At 36.5% G+C, this 25,149-nt stretch overlaps 1 protein-coding gene across 26 annotated transcripts in view; it reads left to right on the forward strand.

Moving 5' to 3' along the window:
* Nucleotides 1-25,149, forward strand: part of KDM4C (lysine demethylase 4C) — a 430,991-nt gene that overhangs the window by 48,586 nt on the left and 357,256 nt on the right. For 24 of the 26 annotated variants that reach the window (XM_045042970.1, XM_045042971.1, XM_045042967.1 and 21 more), the window contains one exon: nt 4,669-4,783. In XM_045042970.1, coding sequence (XP_044898905.1) covers nt 4,669-4,783 — 115 coding nt within the window. Of the gene's footprint in view, nt 1-4,668; nt 4,784-24,560; nt 24,607-25,149 lie in introns of those variants that run through there. The other 2 variants (XM_023242287.2, XM_045042982.1) reach the window with 2 other exon arrangements.

Below are 25,149 nucleotides of genomic sequence, written 5' to 3' on the forward strand. Positions count from 1 at the left end.
CAGAGAGAGAGGGAGACACAGAATCTGAAACAGGCTCCAGGCTCCAAGCTGTCAGCACAGAGCGTGACGCAAGGCTTGAACCCACGAACTGTGAGATCATGACCTTGCAGAAGTTGGATGCTCAGCTGACTGAGCCACCCAGGTGCCCCTAAATTACCTTTTTAAAAAAAGTTTCTGATATGGTAGTTAAGACCCTAGATCAAAACATTAATTTGAAAAAAAGAATTAGAACCCCAAACCAACCAACTAATCAGCCAGTCAAAAAACATTGTCTAAATTCTCTGGATAGGTGTGTGTGAAATTATGCTCTTTGGATGAATTTAGTTTATATCTTTTTAAAAGAAATTTATATTTGACATAGTAAGCACTTTATGGTACTTGAAGAATCTTAATTCTATGTATAATTTTTTTTTAAATGTTTATTTGTGAGAGAGATACAGACAGAGTGTGAGTGGGGGAGCGGCAGAGAGAGAGGGAGACACAAAATCTGAAGCAGGCTCCAGGCTCTGAGCTGTCAGCACAGAGCCCGATGTGGGGCTCGAACTCATGAACCCTGAGATCATGACCTGAGCCGAAGTCAGACACTTAACCAACTGAGCCACCCAGGCGCCCTTTAATTGTGTGTATAAAGTTTCTATGGAGCATTGTAGTTATTTCAAAGGAATTGAAATTTTTATATTTAATGTGAGTCCCTTCTTTAAAATTAAAAAAAAAAATTAACGTCTATTTATTATCGAGAGACAGAGAGACAGAGCATGAGCAGGGGAGGGGCAGAGAGAGGAGGAGACACAGAATCCGAAGCAGGCTCCAAGCTCCAAGCCGTCAGCACAGAACCCGACACAGGGCTCAAACTGAAAAACTATGAGATCATGACCCGAGCTGAAGTCGGACGCTCAACCGACTGAACCACCCAGGTGCCCTGCTTCTTTTAAATTTTTGATAAGCATTAGTAAAGCCTCATTGTTTCAGATCTCATTAATTGAGAATGTGAAACTTTTATCACTAACTGGACTAGTTTGTATTCAAACTCTTTTAAGAACTCTTTTAACAACTTACTAGTGCAATGCTATTGAAACAAGATTGTGGAAGAAAATTTACCCAAGTTTTTATAAGTATGAATGGTTTACTGTGTTCTGTTATTTATCTTCTAGCACCCATTTCCAGAGTCATTTTTAAAGTGTTAATAAAATAGGTTCATTTAGTGGAACATCTGCTTGGCTACTTTGATATTTTAGGAGACAATTTTTTTTTTTTTTTTTACATATATTTATTTTTGAGAAACAGAGTGAGACAAAGCGTGAGCAGGGAGGGGCAGAGGGAGAAGGAAACACAGAATCTGAAGCAGGCTCCAGGCTCTGAGCAAGTGGTCAGCACAGAGCCTGATGCGGGGCTCGAACCCACGAACTGTGAGATCGTGATCTGAGCCAAAGTCGGTCGCTCAGCCGACTGAGCCACCCAGGCACCCCAGGAGACAATTTGTACTTGAAAGTAATCAGACTATACTTACTAGGAAATGTTTGTTAATACCTTTAGTAATCATTTATAATCACCACACGAAAAGCTCAAAGTGCCATGGAGTTTCAAAGGAAAATAAGACTTCTGTGGTTGTTAATCAGGATAGGAATGATTTCATTTTGTAGTGCTGTTGAGATGGATTTTGAAGATGGTCAGAAATGTTTTCATCAGTTACAAAAGTAACACATTCTTATTTGAAAATTCGAACATTTTAGAAACACAGAATTTTAACACCCAGAGACAATAATTGTTAATAATACATGGTAATTCAAAATATGGATGAGAAAAGAGACTGGAAGACCTTTTTTTCTTGTCATAGAGAAACTTTGATCATCATCTGTAGCCCATGTGATTACCTGAGCATGGTATTAGTTTTCTATTTAGAGGGAATTTAATTTACTGGGCACTTACTTTGTTTATATATCTGTTCAATTTTTGCACAGATGGCTTGTTTGTAGATTGTTCCTGAAGATAGCCATTCAGGTGATGTTGTTTGTTTTGTGTACCACTTTATATACTCAATACCTGGTACAGTATCTGGGATATAGTAGGTACTATTTCAGTATATGTTGATTGAATGATTAGTGCCATGAAAGCCAAAATATACTTGAGGTGGTGTCAATTACTGGACAGATTGTTGTGATTTTCTTAATGACAGAATGTACATTTCTTGACTTTCTGAAGTTTAAAAATGATTTTTAAAAATAATTGGCTCTTTTTTTAGTTGTGAAATATAAGTTGCATGAAAGGTTATTCCATGTTAAAGTTTATTTTTTAGTTGGATTAATTTTGTTATAATTGCTACAATGTTAAAATACTTTTGAGAATTCTCTTTTTATATTTCATCTGCCAATTCCATGTGGAAATTTATTTCAAATGGCAATGAAATGGGTTTCTAAGCCTCAATCCAAGGCTCTTGCTTGTTCACTTACAGCTGTACTAGTGTCAAAGGGTGTTCATTGTGGTTGTAGGATGGTCCTCAGGTGGGGTTAATTTTCATGGGAGGCAGGAGGCATCCTCCTGGTTTTTCTGTTCATCTGGTTTCCTTCATTCAGTACATGTCCTTGTATAATGTGCTTGGTATAAACAGTAGACAGGATAACATGCTCATTTGGTTGACAACACAACTTAATCCAACGAAAATCTAGAAACCTCCAACATAGCACTACTATAATAAAACTTTATGGAGGTAAGTAATATGCTCTCTTGTATCACTTACATTACTGATCTATACTTTCTTCTAGGAGTGGAGCTATGTGCTTTACATAATTATGTGATAGCATGCTCACAGTAATTCAGTTGATATTATCCTGTTTTATAGAGGAATAACTGAGGTCTGGAGAAATTCAGTCCTCTGCCCAGGGTTACATGGCTTATATATGGCAAAGCCTGGATTCAAAGCTCTAGGCAGGCTTGTTCTGGACACCCATCTCTTAACAATTGTAATATAGTGAATAAAAGGTTCTAGAGAAAAGGAATGGTTGGATTACTTTTGAGCAAATTGACACTGGATTTGTGGGACAGCTGTGATTGTTTGACAGTCCATTAGGGATGAAATTTGTAGCCAACTGAGTGAACTGGTCACTTTTTTTCAAGTTTAGAATCATTGTTTGTTTCAGATATTCATAGATCTTAGAATTCATCCTCAGTAGCCAATACTGAACCATATGTTTCCTTTTTAAAGTTATAGGTTGTTAAAAATTGATCATGATTGAGTAGTAAATAGTGTGATAGATTCTTTAGGTCATCTTATAGTGAAAGGTAATTTAGGACTTCTGTATCCAAAGTCCAACAAAGTCCAACAAAGTCCAACAAATTTCTCTGTAAATCGAAATAAACAGTATCTCTGTTACCTTTTTTATCGCTTGAGTCTGAACTCTGGTTAGCTTGCTTAGCTTGTGCCTAGAATTCATGTTACTACTGGAACCTACTAACTGAAGTGGTGAAATACAGTGGAGTTAATGATGCTTTCATGCCCAGCCCTTTTATTTTTGGCTGTCCTGTTGAAATTCTAATGATTTGAGTAAATCAGAAAATTATTCTGTATTTCAAATACAGTTGTTTGGTATTCTTGCTTATTGCTTAGATAACCAGTTTGGGGTCCCAGTATAGTGTATATTGATTTTGCTTGTTCTACAGTTATTCATTCTAAAATGTTTAGTAGGCTTTATTGGGATTGCTCCTGCTGCTAACCACTCTTTTTACTGCTAAACAAACTGTTTCATTACCTTCTTCATTCGATTTCTTTTTTTAAATATAGAAATAATGGTATTTTGTGTGTGTGTGTGTTTGTGTGTGTGTATATTAATATAAGATTATTTGTTCACAATCCAAATAGGACAGAGAAGCAAGTGCCTTTCTGTAATTCCAGTGTGAAAGATAAACATTAATATTAATAATATGGTATATATTTTCTTTTTGACCATTTGAGTACAGTTATAGATATTTTTTACATAAATATTATCATAGTATTCTGTAACCTGCTTATTAATTCACTGTGGAGAAATATTAATGTCAATGCATAGGAAGATCTACCTTATTTTGTATTCTGTATTTTATTTAAGTTCTTTTATTTAACTAATCCTGTAAAATTTAGTATAGTATAATTGGTTAAAGATTTTAGAAAATATTTTGAAAGATAAATTAATGAGTTTTTAACTGTTCTCCTTATATATTTGGTACTTTCATGAGAATATTTTCCTTACTAGTCAAAAATATAAAGATATTATAAAGAGTTATTTAGGAATCTTAAGAGTATTCAGAGATCTATGATAAATACATTGGTATATTTACTCACTAGATTTGACAACATGAGTTGTTGCAGTGTTTTCATTTTGATAAGATTTTGTTTAGAAAGTGATTTAAGAAGGGGTGCCTGGGTGGCTTAGTCTGTTGAGTGTCCGACTTTGGCTCAGGTCATGATCTCATGGTTCACGAGTTTGAGCCCTGCATCGGGCTCTGTGCTGACAGCTCAGATCCTGGAGCCTGCTTCAGATTCTGTGTTTCCCTGTCTCTCTTCCCCTCCACTGCTCGTGTTCTCTCTTTAAATAAAACATTAAAAAAAATTAAAAAATAAAATGATTTGAGACATATGGGTGGAGAAAATCTTATAATTGTCATATGGTTTGTGCTCTTTTAATTTACCTTTTGCAGATACTGTACTCCAAGATACTTGGATTATGAAGATTTGGAGCGCAAGTATTGGAAGAACTTAACTTTCGTAGCACCTATCTATGGCGCCGACATTAATGGAAGCATATATGATGAGGTATATTTATAGTGTAATGGATTTTGTAAAGGACACATTTCCTATTTTTGTTACCATTTTAGATACATGAGAAGTAGTCATTTGTTATGCTTTGTGTGATCCATAATTCCTCATAGGACAAGAAGAAATAAAGACACATCAGGATTTCTGCTGCTGGTATTTGTCAGATTGAAACCACCTACTGGTACAAATATCTGAAATTGTTCAACAGTAATATATTATGTGGTTATCTGGGTGATCTTTAAATTACACTAAAATTTTTTTAAGCAAAACACCTTTTAAAAATATTTGGAAAACAGGAAATATAATCCATTTATAATACCACCTTAAGGCTAAAACAGTATTTTAATATGTATTCTTCTAGTAGTTTTCCCCTAGTCATTTAAAAAAGTTATATTTGAATAGGTTTATTCTCCTTTTTTTCCCACAAATTGTGAGAATTTTTCTCTTTTTTAAAAAGTACATATTATTATAGTCTTTCCAGTATTATTTATGTGGCCATAACATGCTTGAAATAAACCAGTCCTTTTTGCCTCCTGGTAATACATGTAAATGCTGTTTTTTTGTTTTGTTTTGTTTTTTGTTTTCTTTTTATTTTGAGAAATGTCTTAACTACTGAAAGGTTGGAGTAGTGCGATGAACACTTGGATACTCTTCATTTAGATTCACCAGTTGTTAATATTTGCCTCATTTCCTTTGTTTCTCTGTTGCTCTGCCATTGTCTCCCTTTGTCTCTTTCTTTGTCTCTCTGCTATAACATTTGAAAGTAAGTTGCAGACATTTTGATAGTTCAACTTTAATTATTTCAGCATGTGTTTTAATGTCATCTAATATACAGATCACATTCATGAGATCCTAATTTTGCCAATAATATTTGTAAACTGGGTTTCCTCCAATCTAAATGATCCAGTCAAGAATTTCTCTTTATAATTAATCAGTGATTTATAGAGTGATACTTAGAGGCTAGATAACTGTCCTGTATCCCAGCAGGCTTTCACCCAGTGAATTTACATCCATTGATAATCTTTGCCTGAATCAGTTACTATAATATTTTTAAACTTTTTGTATTTTGAAACATAAAATAAGGTAGAAAGTGCACAAAACAGAAACTTAAAGCTTCATAAATTATTGCAAGGTGAACATCTGTGTATCATCACTGACATCAAGGAATATATTTACTAGCATACTAGAGTTCCCCTACACATCCCCTTCACTCATCGTATGTTTTATCCAAAGACGATCACTATTCTGACTTTATGGCAGTCACTTCTTTCTTTTCTTTAAGAATATAGTTCATTATATTCTGTTTCTGAATTTTATATAACCAGAATCATTCAGTGTATATTCTTTTTGTCTGGCTTCTTTCATACCTTATAAATATTTCTAAATTTTTTCTACATTCATTTTCTTTGCTCTATAATATTCTATTGTATGAATATGCCTCAGTGTATTTATTGTTGTGCCACCAAGGGTCATGTTGGTTTAGTTTTTGCTTTTATGAACAAAACTTTCATGGATGTTCTGCACATGTTTCCCTGAGCATGGAACGGTGTGTTTATATTGGGTGTATGCCTAGTAGTGGTTATAGGGTATGTACATAGTTAGCTTCAGAAGAAAACTCTTTTCCAGTTTGCACCTTCTTATAGCAGTGTTTTCAGATTCCCCATTGTGTGTGTGTTGTAGTTGTGGTTTTAAGTTGCATTGTGATTTTTTCCCCTTATGTTCATTGCCTGTTTGGATTTTCCCTTTTATTGAGGTACCTTTTTAAGACTCTTGAATATTTTTATTTTGTGTCATGCTTTTCTTACTGCTTTATAGTTCTTTATACATTCTAGATATGAAATAGTGGCACAATTTAAAATTTTCTAGATGGATCTCTAAATTGAAAGGAACATTCTCATTTCCGAATATGGACTAGACATTAGATGATACTGTGGAATTATTGTTGTCCTATTAAATATAATGATGGCATAGTGACTATATTTTTTTATTAATTAAAGATACACATTTAAACATATGCAGGTTAAATGACATGGGGTCTGGGATTTGTTTTTAAAATACTTTAGAAAATAAAATGGTTTGGATATAGTTGAAAGAAGATTGAAAAAATATTGGTAATTGATGGCACTAGATGATAATACATGGCATTTTAAATGTGTGTATGTTTGAAATACTAAAATAAAGTTAAAAAAAAGAGAAAACATTCCCCATTGCCCTTCTGGGTTTTCATTAATACAAGTAAATTCTGTGTTGAGAATTTGTTTATTAAGGTAGCATATCCTTATGTGGAAAAATGAAAAAATATAGGCAAATATGAAGACAAAAATAAAAATTACCTATAAGCTTACCAAACGGAAACAACCTCTTTATGATTTCCTTTGGCTTTTCATTTTATGTGAGTGTGTATATATGTATGCACGTGATTGCACCTTAGTGTGCGTTTCCCCAAACCACCAAGGAAGTTTTAACAGTTTTTGACTTTAGAAACATTTTCTAATATTGCATTTTAGAAGATCATTCAGTGAATTCTAGTTCCTGCCATGTTTAGATTGCCACATTGTAATTTGTATTAGATTATTGCTATATATTTTTTTTATTTCATTTCTAGTTTATTCTTAATGATTTATTCTTCAGTGATAACAGATATATTTTTAAGCTTAACATGTTATGATTACTTATATCTGGGAAAATGAGCACCATTAACAGTTAGGCTTCCTTACAGAACATGGCACCTTGTCTTTTGTTTTTTAAATTTTTTTAATGTTTTTATTTGTTTTTGAAGGAGAGAGAGACAGAGCATAAGCAGGGGAGAAGCAGAGAGAGAGGGAGACGTAGAATCTGAAGCAGGCTCCAGGCTCTACGCTGTCAGCACAGAGCCCCATGTGGGGCTCGAACTCACGAACTGTGAGATCATGACCTGAGCCGAAGTCAGACGCTCAACTGACTGAGTAACCCAGGCGCCCCCATGGCACCTTGTCTTATGAAAGTAGCTTCTGTGGGATTTCCACTGGAATGAGTAAGGCAGAGTAAATACTGTTGACATTTTATATTTGAGACCTAGGGAGATATTTCCAAAGTTCCTAGGCTAGTAGAGGGGCTGCCAGGTGCTCTTATTACCTCTCCTACCAGTTTTTAGGAAACAATTATGTAGAGTTAATCTCTTAGTTGTAGAAATGTGTAAAACTAGGTTGTTGTCAACCACAAATTCCCCGAGCTGATGGTTTATTTTGTGCCTTCTCTGGTTTCTTTCATGTGGTATGATGGCAAGTTTTCAGGCTTCCGAGAGGAAGATTGAGCTGAGGAATCATCTGGATTCTGGACTGAGAGGTTGCATGTCTGAGTGACCTAAAATGAAATGAAATTTTGTGTAAATTATTATTATTAAAATTTTTAAAAAATGTCTATTTATTTTTGAGACAGAGAGACACAGAGCATGAGCAGGGGAGAGGCAGAGAGAGAGGGAGACACAGAATCTGAAGCAGGCTCCAGGCTCTGAGCTGTCAGCACAGAGCCCGATGTGGGGCTCACACTTGTCAACTGAGAGATCATGACCTGAGCCAAAGTCAGATGCTCAACCGACTGAGCCACCCAGGTGCCCTGTAAATTATTTTTTTTTAACCACCCTGTGGGATCATTGGCCTCTTTGTTCCTTTTTGCATATATAATTAAGAGTTAGAAGCAGTATATCTGGGGCAGTTTTCAGAACAATTAACATAAAAATGCCCTGAATTAGCTTTCCATATTTGATAGTGAAATAACATAATTGTTTATGGCACAGAAGAGGCTGATGGACTTTGGTTTCCTGTGCTTAGCAATGTGCTGCTTGTATTTGAAAACCAGTTACACATTGGCATTGCTTCAATGAACATTGACTTTAGACTTCAGATTTGAGTAACTTTAGTTATTAAAATCCAATGAACAAAATCCACTGGTTTATAAACATGACATTTTAAAGCATCCTTATCATTTCCATGTTCTGAAGTCAGGAATCTGTCATTTTGGTAGGACCTACAAGGCATAGTATTTTATGGAATTTGTGTAGGCTCTGAGGGAACATTTAGTAGCTCCAAAGTTGAGTTGATATTTTCAAAGCTTTTGGAGCATACAGAAAGATGAGAGAGATGTTATAGACTGCTACTGGTAAACAAAACCAATCATGTTTATGACACCATAATTCAGACAAATGAAAAACAACTTGTTTTTGCCCCCTTGAGGTAGATGGAGAGTAACAAGAGAAAGAGTGCATTAAAGAGAGTGACAAAGAGTGAGTGTACCAATAACCCACAACTGTCAGCAGTGTTTGAAATCATCACAACGAATGTGCATTGGAAAAACATTGTTTTGCTTTTTTCTATTGTATCCTTGAATTGTTTGACTGTTTGGCTCAATATTTAAATTATATTGAAAACTGGTTTGATATGGTTCATGGCATTACTTTGGAAGGAATTATGGTCATCAAATTGTAGTTCACTTTTCCTCCTAATGTCTAGTTGTGGCCATTTTAGTAGAATGATTGAAAAACCGTAGCTTTTTTTTTTGGTGAGTCTGGGAGTTCTTGGAGAGGGTGTGGGGAGGTGAGAGAAACAGTTTGTGTAGGGTACAGAGATGAATAAGGAGCCTTGTTTTCAAGTAATTATTCATAGGCTTAGAGTGGCAATAAAGTATAATGAGCTTGGCCATAAAAGCAAGTGTAGGGTTCCAGGGAGCCAGGAGGAGACACACTGAGAGTAAGCTTGGCACTGAAGGAACACTTGCTAGAGCAGAGAGGACATCTGAGCTTGGCCTAGATGAGTAAGTTCAAGTCAGGTAAAGGAAGCAGAAAGGAGGATGGGGCAGGAATTAGGCAAATTTGTGGGTAAGACCACACTGAATTTGGAGGCTTTTCTATGAGCTTCAGCTAGAAGAGGGTGAGGCCAATCTGGAATAGTGTGATCTGCGGGGAAGGGATCTGCTCTAGGCTGGAGACAGGGCTGTAGGTATGGTCCCCGACCTGTGGTGCTATAGTGACCCCACCTGCTCAAATGTTTGTCTTGCAGCACAAGGCAAATCTTTCGGGCAAAGAGGTGCCATTTTAGTGATTATCAGTCTTGAATACAACACAGGAATTAGAGATGAGGGTGTTCATGAAGGTCTAGTTGAGAACAATCAGCCTTGATAGTAAAGGGAGAAAGGCTTGGAGATCCCAGGGCATGAGTGTTGGTTCCTCTTTCAATTTTTTTTTAAAGTTTATTTTATTTTGAGTGCATGCCTGCTGGAGAGAGGCAGAGAGAGAGAGAGAGAAGGAGAGGAGAGAGAGAGGAGAGAGAGAATCTGAAGCAGGCTCTGTGCTGTCAGTGTGTAGCCTGACATGGGGCTCAATCCCAAACACCGTGACATCATGTCCTGAGCTGAAACCTAGAGTCGGATGCTTAATGACTGAGCCACCCAGGTGCTCTGGTTCCTTTTTCATTCTGCCACTTCTTTCAGAGCTTAATTTCCTTTTTTTTAAAAAAATTTTTTTTCAACGTTTTTTTTTTTTTTTTTATTTTTTTTTATTTTTGGGACAGAGAGAGACAGAGCATGAACGGGGGAGGGGCAGAGAGAGAGGGAGACACAGAATCGGAAACAGGCTCCAGGCTCCGAGCCATCAGCCCAGAGCCTGATGTGGGGCTCGAACTCACGGACCGCAAGATCGTGACCTGGCTGAAGTCGGACGCTTAACCGACTGCGCCACCCAGGTGCCCCTTAATTTCCTTTGATACTAAAGAATCTCAGTTGGTACCATGGGCAGTAGACTAGGGCAATAGTAACAGTCACATGATTTAAACAAGTTACTGTTTTTTAAAAAGAAATACCAAGGCTGTTAAAGGCATATGGTGACACAGTCCAGAGCATGGCTTGACAGTCAGATTCTCTCTTTGGCTTGTCTTTATAAATAAAGTTTTACTGGAGCATAGCCTAATTCATTCATTTATGTATTATGGCCTTTTTCACCATAAGGACAGAGTTAAGTAGTTGTGACAGAGATTGTATGACCCACAAAAGCTAAAATGTTTATTGTTTGGCCCTTTGCATAAAAAATTTGGCAACCCCTAATACAGAGGCATAATTATTTACTCTTGCTCAAAACCTTTTTGAGATAGATGGGATATAATTCTACATGTTCTCAGGAGAATGTGATTCATTTACATTGACTCCACTGATACCTTGAGACAATTAAATTGAGATATTTGGTTATGTCAGGAATTTTCTGTAATGAAAGAGGTTTTTGAGCTTAGAGGTAGAGCAACCTGTGTTCTTGGGTGGCCCTAGATGACTCCTTGGTAACAGTAACAGAAGCTTAAGAGTCCTAAGATGTGAATTTTTGTTGTTGTTATGCTTCACTAAGGACTTACTTTCTTTAAAAGTAAGTTTTATTTATTTTTATCTTATTTTTTAAAAATTTATTTATTGTTTAATTTGTATCCAAGTTAGTTAGCATAACGTGCAACAATGATTTCAGGAGTAGATTCCTTAATGCCCCTTACCCATTTAGACCACCCCCTCTCCCACAATCCCTCCAGCAATCCTCAGTTTGTTCTCTATATTTAAGAGTCTTTAATGTTTTGTTCCTCTCCGTGTTTTTATATTATTTTTGCTTCCCTTCCCTTATGTTCATCTGTTTTGTATCTTAAAGCCCTCATATGAGTGAGGTCATATGATATTTGTCTTTCTCTGACTAATTTCGCTTAGCATAATACCCTCCAGTTCTATCCATGTAGTTGCAAATGGCAAGATTTCATTCTTTTTGATTGCTGAGTAATACTCCACTATATATATATAAACACCACATTTTCTTTATCTATTTATTCATCGATGGACATTTAGGCTCTTTCCATACTTTGGATATTGTCAATAGTGCTGCTATAAACATTGGGGTGCATGTGTAAAAAAGAGCACACCTGTGTCCCTTTGATAAATACTTATTAGTAGGGCAATTGCTGGGTCATAGGGTAGTTCTATTTTTTATTTTTTTGAGGAACCTCCATACTGTTTTCCAGAGTGGCTGCACCAGTTTGCATTCCCAGCAGCAGCGCAAAAGAGATCCTCTTTCTCCGCATTCTTACCAACATCTGTTGTCTGAGTTGTTAATGTTAGCCATTCTGACTGGTGTGAGGTGGTATCTCATTGTGGTTTTGATTTGTATTTCCCTGATGATGAATGATGTTGAACATTTTTTTCATGTGTCTGTTTGCCATCTGGATGTCTTCTTTGGAAAAGTGTCTATTCATGTCTTTTGCCCATTTCTTCACTGGGTTATTTGTTTTTTGGGTGTTGAGTTTGATAAATTCTTTATAGATTTTGGACACTAACCCTTTATCTGATATGTCATTTGAGAATATCTTCTCCCATTCCTTTGGTTGCCTTTTAGTTTCGCTGATTGTTTTCTTTGCTGTGCAAAAGATTTTTATTTTGATGAGGTCCTAGTAGTTCATTTTTGCTTTTGTTTCCCTTGCCTCCAGAGACGTGTTGAGTAAGAAGTTGCTGCAGCCAAGATCAAAGAGGTTTTTGCCTGCTTTCTCCTCGAGGATTTTGATGGCTTCCTGTCTTACATTTAGGTCTTTTATCCATTTTGAGTTCATTTTTTGTGTATGGCATAAGAAAGTGGTCCAGGTTCATTTTTTTGCATGTTACTGTCCAGTTTTCCAGCACCATTATCTGAAGAAACTGTCTTTATTCCATTGGATACTCTTTCCTGCTTTGTCAAAGATTAGTTGACCATATGTTTGTGGGTCCATTTCTGGGCTCTGTGTTCTGTTCCATTGATCTGAGTGTTTTTGTGCCAAGCAAAGGAAGTTGCTAATTGTACATTTAAAAAGTTAGCCTTCTGTTAAAAGAAGCATGAGAGTTTCTTTAGGAAACACACACACACAAAAGAAATACAAAGAGAAAAGAGGAACGGGAGAAAAAAGTCCTGTAACTATGTGGGGATGATTCGGCTTAGCTAAGAGACATGAAGTAAACAGGTATCTGTAGGAAAGACAAACTAGAACATTTCTGAGGTAGCCAGTAGCTGTGTGTACTTCTACGACCTTTGGAGATGGAGTATGTCCCTTTGTTCTGTATGTGAGAGCTAAGCACAAGCGTTAACATTATTTATACTAGGACAGTGAGAGTGAAACATTCAGACTTGTGTTCTGTGCTGTTTAGGATGGCATTTCTAGTAATACTTATATAGTATAATGGTGATCCTCTTAATGATGGTAATGGTTCATTAAATCAAGGTTTAAAATGAAATTCAATATGCTTTGTTTAAGCTGGCTATTATCTTTATAACTGGTAACACTAGAAGGATCTCTAAGAGTGTTGTCTGTTTTCAAAAGAGTCCTCTTTGCAAGATTTCCCTTTGTTGATTGTGACTTATAGCTCTACCTTTAAGGCTCATCCATCTCCTCCACTGCCCACGCTTTCTTCTTTGAATATCTCATATCATCACAGGTAGTGCAGTCTGCAATGACCCCTTTGAACCGATGTTGTCAGAGTATTGTACCAGCAAGGAGCTTAGCTTATCCACATCATCGCAGTTCTCACTTAAGAACAAGTTAGCCTTTGGATGCTTTGCATCCAGGTACTTTGTCCTGAAATCAACCTATGAGATGGAATTGCATTAAGATTGATAGTTTCCTTTGTGTGTCACCATCTTTGATAATAGTTTTCTGCAGTTCACTGGAGGAAGATAGCACATCTCACTGTGAGGGGAAGCTGCTTCACCCATGACTTACAGCTTGTGTCATCTATCACTGTTTATAAATCTCTCAGACTTGCTTTGAAATTCAGTCCCCCCCACCCCCAAATCATGTTCTCTCCCACTGCAGCTGCTTCCAGATCTCTGAAGGTGTCCACTACCCTTCCCTGTACCAGCCTGGTACCCAGTGGCCTGGTACTTAGAATGACTCTCAGTCCACTGTACAAGGAGTTTCTCTAGTTTCTCAAATATTGTGTTGGCTTAAGCACAGTTAAGCTTTCTAGCACTGTTGTATTTACTAGATAGGGACATGTCAAGATCATGCCTTATGTTTCTCCTTCCCTCTGTATGCACCATCACTTCCAACTCTTTCTGATGTGTGGGCTTTTCTAGGTTTCTTATGCTCACTTTTTCATTGGGAATTTTTACTTTCTCAGAAGACATTTTTATTAATAAGATGGGATGATGATAGCATTGATGCTCAGTACATTTAATATGAGCACAAGGCATGATTACCTCTCCTTTTGGGAGAACAGTTGAGATACAACTTAACTGTTATATACATTCCCTTACCTGGATTTGTATGCAACCAAAATGAATCTTTTGGTGGACATTCATAGTCATTATAGAGAGTTTTTGATGTGGATAGTGCATTTTGGGTGAAAAAAATTTATAATTCTAGCAAATTTGGAAAATGAATATAGAAAATTAAGGATACGTATGTTTATGTGAATATTTCTTCCTCAGTAGACTCTGGGTCCAGGGATGGCAGGTGTTACTTCTCATAGACTGTTCAACCCCAGCCCCCATCATAGTGTCTGCTGCAAAGAATGCACTGAAATAATTGTAGAATTGATGAGTGTATAACATTTAAAAAGTAATCTGAGGACAAATCATGGAGTTTCTTGAATGTTTTTGGTTATTGCTTGAACTGTTTGAGGTTATTTTAGTAGGGGAAATGATAGGATCAGAATCATGCTTTAGGAAATGTGATCAGATAATGGTCTGTAAGATGGACTAGTCACAGCCAGAAGCTTGGAAAGTGCTTTGAAGAGCAGGAAGAGGAATAGGGTAGAGTGATCTTCCCTAGTGCATGTTTTTCTGAACAGTGAGGCAGTGGTTCTCAAACTTTTTGGTCTCAGGACCCCTTTATGCTTCTAATAATTTATTGTGGGCCTCTAAGAGCTTTTCCTTATGTAGGCTATGTCTATCCTTGTTTATTTTATTAGAAATTAAAACTGAGAATATTTAAAAGCTCCTTAATTCATTAAAAATCATTATATAATAACATACATATTTTTATTAAAAAATGACTATACCTTCCTAGGCAAAAAATTAGTGAGAGGAGTGGCATTTTTTTACATTTTTTCAAATCTCTAATGTCTAGCTTAATAGAAGACCTCTGGATTTATATACTTGCTTCTGCATTTAGTCTGTGGTGATGTCATGTGGCCTGCAGAAACTCGACCTCATGTGAGAATGAGAGTGTAAAGGAACATAATGTCTTGGTATAATTAAGACTGTTTTGATGCCACAGACCCTAATGGGACCTGGGTATTTCCCAGTGGTCCCCAGAAAGCACTTGAAAACTGCTCCTGTAAGATATTTTGCAAAAGATTCCTTCACTGATCTCAGTCTGCATAGATGATAGAGGGATCTTGAGGCAAGGGAACAATGTTCCATTCTTTTTTTTTTTAAATTTTTTTTTTTCCAACGTTTATTTATTTTTGGGACAGAGAGAGACAGAGCATGAACGGGGGAGGGGCAGAGAGAGAGGGAGACACAGAATCGGAAACAGGCTCCAGGCTCCGAGCCATCAGCCCAGAGCCTGATGTGGGGCTCGAACTCACGGACCGCAAGATCGTGACCTGGCTGAAGTCGGACGCTTAACCGACTGCGCCACCCAGGCGCCCCTAATGTTCCATTCTTGATACTGACCTTCCAGTAACTGTGTTCCTGATATATACTTCAAAGCTCTAATTACATTGAGAGACAGTGGTTCTCAAACTGGAAGACCTGGAGTTCTTTGGGGAATACCATGCCATATATTCTGTCATATAACTCAGGCAAAATTTTACAAGCAGAAAATGGACTTAGGATGTGAACTCAAGTCCTTAAGTCTCAAAATATAGAAAATATTTTAAAGAAATTATATTTCTAACTTTATCCTTAAGTATTAATTTGCTAGTCATCCAGGTATTTATTAATAGACAATTGATAGAAAATTAAAAATATTTTGAAAAATACCATGGTAAGCCTTAAGACAAAAATGCAGTGTCTTATTCTGTGTATTTCTCCTTGAGAGCTGGAGAATTTTTTTCCCTGCTATTTATGTACTGGATGGATGGATATGTGTTTGGAGTCCTCTTTCCAGTTTCTTTTGTTCATTTTCTGATGGTCTATGAGTATAAATATATAAATATTTAACATAAAAATTTCTTTTTGTTAATATAAATGTTAAGGAGGAGCTTAGCCTGGGTGGCTCTGTTGGTTAAGTGTCTGACTCATGTTTTTGGCTTAGGTTGTGATTTCACAGTTCCTTGAGTTAGAGCCCTGCATCGGGCTCTGTGCTGACAGTGCAGAGTTTGCTTGGGATTTTCTCTCTCTCGCACTCTTTCTGCCCCTCCCCCACTCATGCTGCCTCTGTCTGTCTCAAAATAAACTTAAAAAACATATAAATGTTAAGGGTAAAATATGTGCAAAGCATTATGTAAGAGAAAAAATTTGAAATCACTCATAATCCTGGCATTCAGAGAGACTAGCTGTCAAAAATGCTTAATGTATTTCTTTCCAATGTTTTTTCTCTATTTAATGCTCTAGAACTATATATATATATATATATATATATATATATATATATATATATATATATATTTTACAGATATGGTATCATAGTGAACATATTTGGTCCTTTCTTTTCCTCTCCCATTTTAACACATTATGAACTCTTTCCTGTGTTGATAGATACTCTTCAAAAGGGTGATTTAACATTTATTTTATCTGTCTTACTTTTATTGGTAGGTTGGTTTTCTTGGGTGGAGGAAAACATAAATCTAAGGTGAAGAGGGATGCAAACAGGCTGTGGAGGCAGGGAGGATATAACAACTCCTGGTTGCAGGTCAGTTTAGGGGTAGGCCACAGTCCACAGTGAGGTGGGCAGATTATTGCCAACCCAAGAGAGTGGCACTTTGCCACAGACTCTGGCTGCCTCATTTCCTGCCTTTCCTGCACAACCTCTTTAAATAGAAGGCCATATTAAACAGTTGAGAATATTTGACCTATTTATTTATATAATCAATGCCTGCTATCCCTAGCTGTGACTTTCAGGAGAGCTCTGTCTTTGCCTTAGATTCTTCATCTGTAAAGGGAAGGATTTGAATAAACTGTTGTCTGAAGTTCCTCCCAGATTAAAAATGTTTGCTTCATATGAGCAACATTTCTTCAAGAAAGTGAACTGGATTCTTCGATAGTGAAGTTTATGAGCTCTAGATTTTTTTCATATTATAATCTTGTCAAAAGCCCCTCTATAGAAATCTTTTGGCTAAAGCATGGGAATCTTTACACTAAGATTTTAGCTGCAATGACATTTTTTATATATGTGTGTGTGTATATATATATGTATATATATAATTATATATTTGTATAATTATATAAATGTATAATTATATAAATTACATATTTATATATATAATGGGGGAGCTTAAATACCTTTATCCACCAGATGGTGCACTTGGACAACAAATTTATCTAAGGCTGAGCATTTCCAAATGAAGTTAAACAGTTTAAACTGAGTCACGAGTGGAGTTCCTTTTCATTTTGTATTTTTATCATGTCAGTATATCATTTTTTTTAAATTTAATATCATTTATCTTGAAATAAGAAGTAATTTAAAGCCAGAACACTGTGTGTGTAATTTTCACATCCAAGGTAAAATGTCATTATTCCAGACATGTTTTGGTGCAAAGAGAGAACTATTGGTTTATAGGATCATGACTTTCAGATTTTAGTTCTGTGAAATAAGGCTTCTATTTAATCAAAACTCATTATCTGCTGGCATATTATGGCTGATCTTCAGTGAGTGAAGTCTTAACCTGCATGATCCCATATTATGCCATCCAGACAGGGGAGGTGATGGTATTTCCAATTCACTAGTCATATTGCATCTAGAATGTTCCATCAGTTCTGGAAGCTTTTAGAGGGCTATTGCCAGAGCAGCATACCAGGAATTGTATAGGAACTGCCAATGGAAGAGAATTAAAGCCCAGATGCAGGGTGACCTCAGAGTATATCACCACTGCCTTCAAGTGTGTTGCATGTGAGAAGGTTAGGTGAGATCACTGTAGGGAACATCAATTTTGTCTCTGGAAGAACTTTCTGAAGAATACATCTCTGCCCCAGAATAGATTGGGCTGCCACTTGAGATAAGCAGCTGTTGACCTCAGCATGTTTATGGGAAAAACTGTTTGATCTTATGTTGGAAATGATTTTGGGTCCTGAGGAGGGGCATAATCCCTGAGATTATGGTGAGGATTAAAGGTACAAAGGCCCTCAGACATATGAGCCATGGTGAGGGGTAAGGATGCTAAGGGTTGTGTGGGTACTAGATGATCAGTAGGCCCAGAGGGGCAAATATCTATGGGAAAGTATTAGGGAAGCAGCAGTAGGAATTACTGAAGGGGCAAGAACATGAAGCCAAGAGGTGAAGAACCAGAATTTTATTACTGAATTTGACTGGTGATCATAAAATCATTGATTTTACCTGGAAGGAGTGTTGGAAATCATATGATGTAGTTAACACATTTATAGATGAAGAACCTCAGACTGAAATGTGAGGATTGATCTAAGATGACACATACTTAGTGGCAGAGCTTGGGAGGCCCTCATTCCCATTCTCTTTCTACTACTCTACAGTGGTACCAGGAAGGAAAATTAGAACTTTGAACTGTGTTGTGTACTCTGGACCTCTTCCTGTCATGGGTTAATATCTGCCAGGGTCTTCACTGGATGTTTAGTATCTTCAGAAGCAAGCTTCTTCTGTTCCCATTGCAGCCCAGGCTTTGCCTGCAGGCTTATAAAAGTACTCTGAATAAGGCATGTCCATTTGAAGCCCCATTCTTACTTTGGCCCCACTCTTCCCCATTAAAAAAAAAAAAAGGAAGATGAAGATAATCTAGATTTCATCTTTATTATGGCTTTTAAAGACATGGAAGTGGGTATTTTTTTAAAGGGATTTTATAGAGTAGAAAGACTCATGTAACTCTGCTGTAAAAAAGGAACTATTGATCCACACCTTCTGCTTCTAGAATCTGTTTTAGAAATGATCAGATATATGGGTCAATATTTATGCACCAAAATTATTTTCCAGTGTTTCTTAAAATTAGAGCAAAGAATGTAAAACGATGTGTATGTTACAAAGGAAAATAATGATACAAATTCTTGCAGACATGAAGTAATATGTACGATAAAATAGATGTTAAGAAAATGTTCATAATTCAATGGTGAGTGAATAAACCAAAGTAACTGTGTATAGCTATATCCCCAAGATCTTGAAATGCCCACATTGGGTTTCCAGTATTGTGCAGAATTCCCATGATAAATCATCCAATTGACCATGGGCAGAGAGTGGCTGGTCTGGCTGAAATGGAGAGGTTGTGGAACTGCTCCCACACACCAGTTTCCTAGCCTGGATTCCTCAAAGTGAGTTACTACCTGTCAGTGGGCTTTTGGGGTCACTGGAATATAATTAGAGCCACAGATTCCAGAAGTCTGATTCTAATTATGTTTTAATTTAAAATATTTCTTTTTAGAGAAAGGTATAACTAAAATTATATAATGGTTTTCTTTTGTTTGCAGGTTTATAAGTAAGTTTGATCTCTTAAAAACTTATATTCCAAATTTTCTACAATGAGAAAATATAGTTTAATATTCAGGGAAATTATTGTTAGTTCCCCCATTTTCACTGAAGGAATAATGTTGAGCCTGTGTATATGATCCAGAATTTTACACTGTGAAGAATGAAAATGAGATCATTGTTCATGCCTTAGATTGTTTTTATTTATGAACAATGAAAGGGAAGCTCAATAGTTGCAGCTCTCTGCCAAGTGTTATGAGAGTGTGTTAAATCTAAAATTGCTTTAAGTGAGAAGTTACACCAAGAGAAAAATGAAGCAAGGTGAAAAAAAACAACTGGGAGAAACAGAAGAAAAAGTAGATAGAAGTCTATAGAAGAATTTGGAGAGACAGATAAAATCTTTTCTAAATTGGGATTTTCCTGGAATTATTAATAAGTATCAAGTAGTAAAGAGGGTGAAAACAGATACTAAGTACTTAGGTAGTCTCTGTCATAAAAGTGTATTATACAAATGTTTTGAAATACTGTGTTACACTATAGTATAATACACTTAAAACAGTTGGATGAACAAGGGCTTGCTTAATCTAGAAAAGTATGAATACATTAGTAAAGATTGTTGTGTTTTTAATTTCCCATATGAAAAAACTAACTTACCAGGGTGTAAGTATGGGATTTTCTTGTTTTATTAAATATGGAGACAACTGATCCTCTTTAAAGGAGAACAAGGCTTCATTATGGTTCAGGTCCCCTTTAGGATACTCTTCAAGGGCCATGTGTCGATGTGTAAAATAAGTTTGACAATTCTGTTTATTACATCTGTGATTTTTTTTTTTAATAGACAGCAGATCTTTGAGTAAATCTATTAGTCCTGCTCTTAGCCTAAGCCAGTATTTACAAATCATCTTCTTGACAAGTAGTCCATTAAAAAAATAGAAAGTAAAAAGCATACTAACTTTCCTTTCCAGTTATTGAGGGATAGAAGGAAGTTTTTACCTCCTTGATTATATAAAACTAGGTGGTTTAGAGTTGATTTTCTGGCTTATTGCTTGGCTGTGTGGCTTCAGAGTAGTTGAGCCAGAGTTGGTTAAAGTTTTCCATTCTCACTCTTGAATGGCAGCTCCTTGATTATGAGCTGTGAGATCTTAGGCAAGTTATCCAGTTTCTCTTGGCTGCAGTTTCCTCATCTATAAAATGGCACTGATAATAGATGATTTTAGTGTCTGCCTCAGGGTAAAAGATGTTACAAATGAAATACCTTGTGGCCTGTTCCATAGTATATGTTGGGTAAATGTTAGCTGCTGGTGGTGGCACTATTAAAGCAAGAAAGGCAAAAATCCTGAGTCTGTAATGAGATATCCAATAACTGATTCCAGGAGGACTGGGAAGATTCTGTTCTGCAATAGTCATTTATGTGTAAGTCCAGGCCAGCAGTTGAAACTTTCTAATCATCTGTCAAAGCCTGTCAGAACCATAAAGGATGTTTGCTTAGGGATTAATGCTTTAAAAAATACCCCCGTTCTTTTTAAGATATAGACCATCATCTTGTCACTGGCCAGACAGAATTTGGTGCCATGGTGTGTGTATCAGGAGAGATCTACTTTATTGTGATTTTTTCTTTATTGTATTTTTGGAATGTAACACCTGATTATGTGCAGTGTATTTAAGTTTTAAAGCACCATGATACATTGAATACCTCAAACGTACCATGCAGTCCAACAGTAGAATGTTAACAGTACTTGGCCATGGATTACTCTCTACAGCCCTTCCTTGCTACCCTACCCTATCACCCAGGGGTGCCTTAATTTTGTGTTTGATTTTTTGCCTTTTAAAAACATAATTTTCTCACAGATGCGTGTGTGTGTGTGTGTGTGTGTGTGTGTAGTATAAAAACTAAACGTTACTATATATATGTATATACAATATATTTACAATGTATATACAATATAGTAATGTTTATTTATTTATTTTGAGGGAAAGAGAACAAGCAGAGGAGGGGCAGAGAGAAAGGGAGAGAGAAAATCCCAAGCAGTTGCACTAATAGTGCAGAGCCTGTCATGGGGCTCGATCTCCCAAACTGAGAGATCATGATCTGAGCCGACATGAAGAGTTGGATGCTTAACTGATGCACAGGTGCCCCACAGATGCATATATATATATATATATATATATATATATATATATATTTTTTTTTTTTTTTTTTTCAGATCAGCACATTTATTTTTTATTTATTTTATTATATGAAATTTATTGTCAAATTAGTTTCCATACCACACCCAGTTCTCATCCCAAAAGATGCCCTCTTCAATGCCCATCACCTACCCTCCCCTCCCTCCCACGCCCCCATCAACCCTCAGTTTGTTCTCAGTTTTAAATTTTTTTTTTCAACGTTTATTTATTTTTGGGACAGAGAGAGACAGAGCATGAACGGGGGAGGGGCAGAGAGAGAGGGAGACACAGAATCGGAAACAGGCTCCAGGCTCTGAGCCATCAGCCCAGAGCCGGACGCGGGGCTCGAACTCCCGGACCACGAGATTGTGACCTGGCTGAAGTCGGACGCTTAACCGACTGCGCCACCCAGGCACCCCTGTTCTCAGTTTTAAAGAGTCTCTTATGCTTTGGCTCTCTCTCCCACTCTAACCTCTTTTTTTCTTTTTTTTTCCTTCCCCTCCCCCATGGGTTTCTGTTAAGTTTCTCAGGATCCACATATGAGTGAATACATATGGTATATGTCTTTCTCTGTATGGCTTATTTCACTTAGCATAACACTCTCCAGTTCCATCCACGTTGCTACAAAGGGCCATATTTCATTCTTTCTCATTGCTATGTAGTACTCCATTGTGTATGTAAACCACAATTTCTTTATCCATTCATCAGTTGATGGACATTTAGGCTTTTTCCACAATTTGGCTATTGTTGAGAGTGCTGCTATAAACATTGGGGTACAAGTGCCCCTATGCGTCAGTACTCCTGTATCCCTGGGGTAAATTCCTAGCAGTGCTACTGCTGGGCCATAGCGTAGATCTATTTTTAATTTTTTGAGGAACCTCCACACTGTTTTCCAGAGTGGCTGCACCAGTTTGCATTCCCACCAACAGTGCAAGAGGGTTCCTGTTTCTCCACATCCTCTCCAGCATCTATAGTCTCCTGATTTGTTCATTTTGGCCATTCTGACTGGCGTGAGGTGATATCTGAGTGTGGTGTTGATTTGTATTTCCCTGATGAGGAGCAATGTTGAGCATCTTTTCATGTGCCTGTTGGCCTAGATGCATATATTTTTAAGTAATATATTCATTTGGCTTATTTTGACCTTAATAGAAATAGTATCACTTTATGTAGTCTTTGAGACATTTTTTTACCCAACAATAGGCTTCCCAGGATTATTCGTATTATTTGTGAATAATTTTCGGTGCTGTATAATATTCTATTTGGTGAATATATATTTTATTTTTTATTATCTTGCCAGGGGACATTTTCTGTTTCTTTTTTAAATAATAGATATTTCTGGGTGATACAGGTGAAGGGCCTTAGAGTACACTTAACATGATGAACACTGAGTAATGCATGGAATTGTTGAATCACTATATTGTATACCTGTAACCAATATACTGCCTGTTAGCCCTACTGGAATTAAAATTTAAAAATATAAATAAATATTGCTGTTGTGAGCACATTTCTGTGCATGGTTCCTAGTGCATATGTATAAAAGTTTCCCTAAAGCAGTTACCTTGGAATGGAAGTGCTAGCTCGTGGAGTGTTCAACATTATCACATACTGTTGACTTGTTTTTCAAGAAATTTGTACCAATTTACGTTCCTCCAGCAGTGTATCATCATTTTTAAGAAAGCTTTGTTGAGGTATAATTTGTATATTACAAAATTTGCCTATTTTAAGTGTAGAATTCAATGATTTTTGTGTAACCAGCACCTTGAGTCCAGTCTTAGAGCATTTCTGTTGGCTCCAAAAGCATCCTCATGCTGACATAAATTCTCTTCAACATTTAATTTTGTTCATCTTATTGTCAATCTTTTTCCGATAAAATATCTCATATGGGAATTTGCATTTCTTTGAATACAAGTGACATACAATAGCTTTTCATGTCTTTGTTGGCATTTATGATTCCTCCATTGTGAAACATCCACTGACTATTTTTCTGTTAGACTGTTTGACTTTTTCTGATTATTTGAGTTTTTTTTTTTAATTTTTTTTTCAACGTTTATTTATTTTTGCGACAGAGAGAGACAGAGCATGAACGGGGGAGGGGCAGAGAGAGAGGGAGACACAGAATCGGAAACAGGCTCCAGGCTCTGAGCCATCAGCCCAGAGCCTGACGCGGGGCTCGAACTCACGGACCGCGAGATCGTGACCTGGCTGAAGTCGGACGCTTAACCGACTGAGCCACCCAGGTGCCCCTTGAGTTTTTTTTTTAATGTATTATGGAAAACAAAATTATGCCAGTTATATTTGTTGAATTATTTGCTTCATTTGTGACTTACTCCTTTATATTTTTGTTTCTTTTGTTTTCAGTGTCTTTTTTTTTTTTTTTTTTTCTGATAATGATGAATTTAAATCCTAGCCCCTGAAGCTATCCAAGGTTATACTTTATCAAGTTCATGGGACTGTTGTACACATTAAATAAAGTGAAGTTAGGGGTGCTTCAATGGCTCAGTTTGTTGGGTGCCCGATTTTGGCTCAGGTCATGATCTTATGGTTTCTGGGTTTAAGCCCCGCATCAGGCCCTGTGCTGACAGCTCAGAGCCTGGAGTCTGCTTCAGATTCTGTGTCTCCCTCTCTTCTCTGCCCCTCCCCTGCTTGTGCTCTATCTCCCAAAAATAAATAAACGTTAAAAAAATTTAAAAGAATACTAAAACAGGTCTTGCAATTTATGAATTGAAAAAAATTTGTTATTAAAAAAAGTGAAGTTGCACAATACCACTTAGTATGGAACATACTTTTGAATTGTTTACACATAAGCTGAAGAATTAAAAACAAAATTAGAAGCTACTCAGTTACACTAATTGTCATTTAAGTGTTGTGCACTTAATACTTGATATAGCAATCAGTCTAGTAAGGGATGTTAAAAGTAAGTTCATATCTTCATCCTGTTGTACCCCATGGTGAAGGTTTCTTGAGTAGGTATGTGACTAGCCAAAGGTACAGGACCAGAGGGCAAATAAAGTTCTACCACGGTTTCTGTAATTTTCACTGATTTTTTTCTTTATCAGAGAATGAACAGCAAGAGTGAAATACTTCTTTTTACATATATACAAGGTATGTTGTGAAAACATATTTGTTTACAAACATAAAAATACTTGGTAACTGTTTTGATAAGAAAATATAATGAATATTTTATATTACACCAAAAAATGTGTTTAGTTTTTTTTGAATTCCTTATCCAGAAACACTTGAAAAAGAAGAAGACAAATTATTTATCTTTACTCTCACATGGCTATGAAGAATTAAAAATGAAGAACATTGAAATAAGTCCAGAATAACCTCCAATATTTGGCCACATAGACTATTATAATCTTCAAAAGTAGGTGTAATAGTGAAGGCTTTATAAGCAGTTTTCAATCCATAAATACAGTAGGCATTTTGATATTTTGGCCATTTGGAAAATAAAAGCTGCAGCATCAGTAAAGGTCTGAGATGTCCCAGTTTTGTGGATTCAATTCAGTGTATTTATTTATTTTTTAAAAAGTTTATTTATTTAGAGAGCATGTGTGTGCAAGTTGGGGAGGGGCAGAGAGAGAGAGACACACACACACAGAATCCCAAGCACGTTCTGCACTGTCAGCGCAGAGCCTGATATGG

Source organism: Felis catus, chromosome D4 (genome assembly GCF_018350175.1).
Source record: "Felis catus isolate Fca126 chromosome D4, F.catus_Fca126_mat1.0, whole genome shotgun sequence".
In the NCBI taxonomy this organism is placed as follows: Eukaryota; Metazoa; Chordata; class Mammalia; order Carnivora; family Felidae; genus Felis; species Felis catus.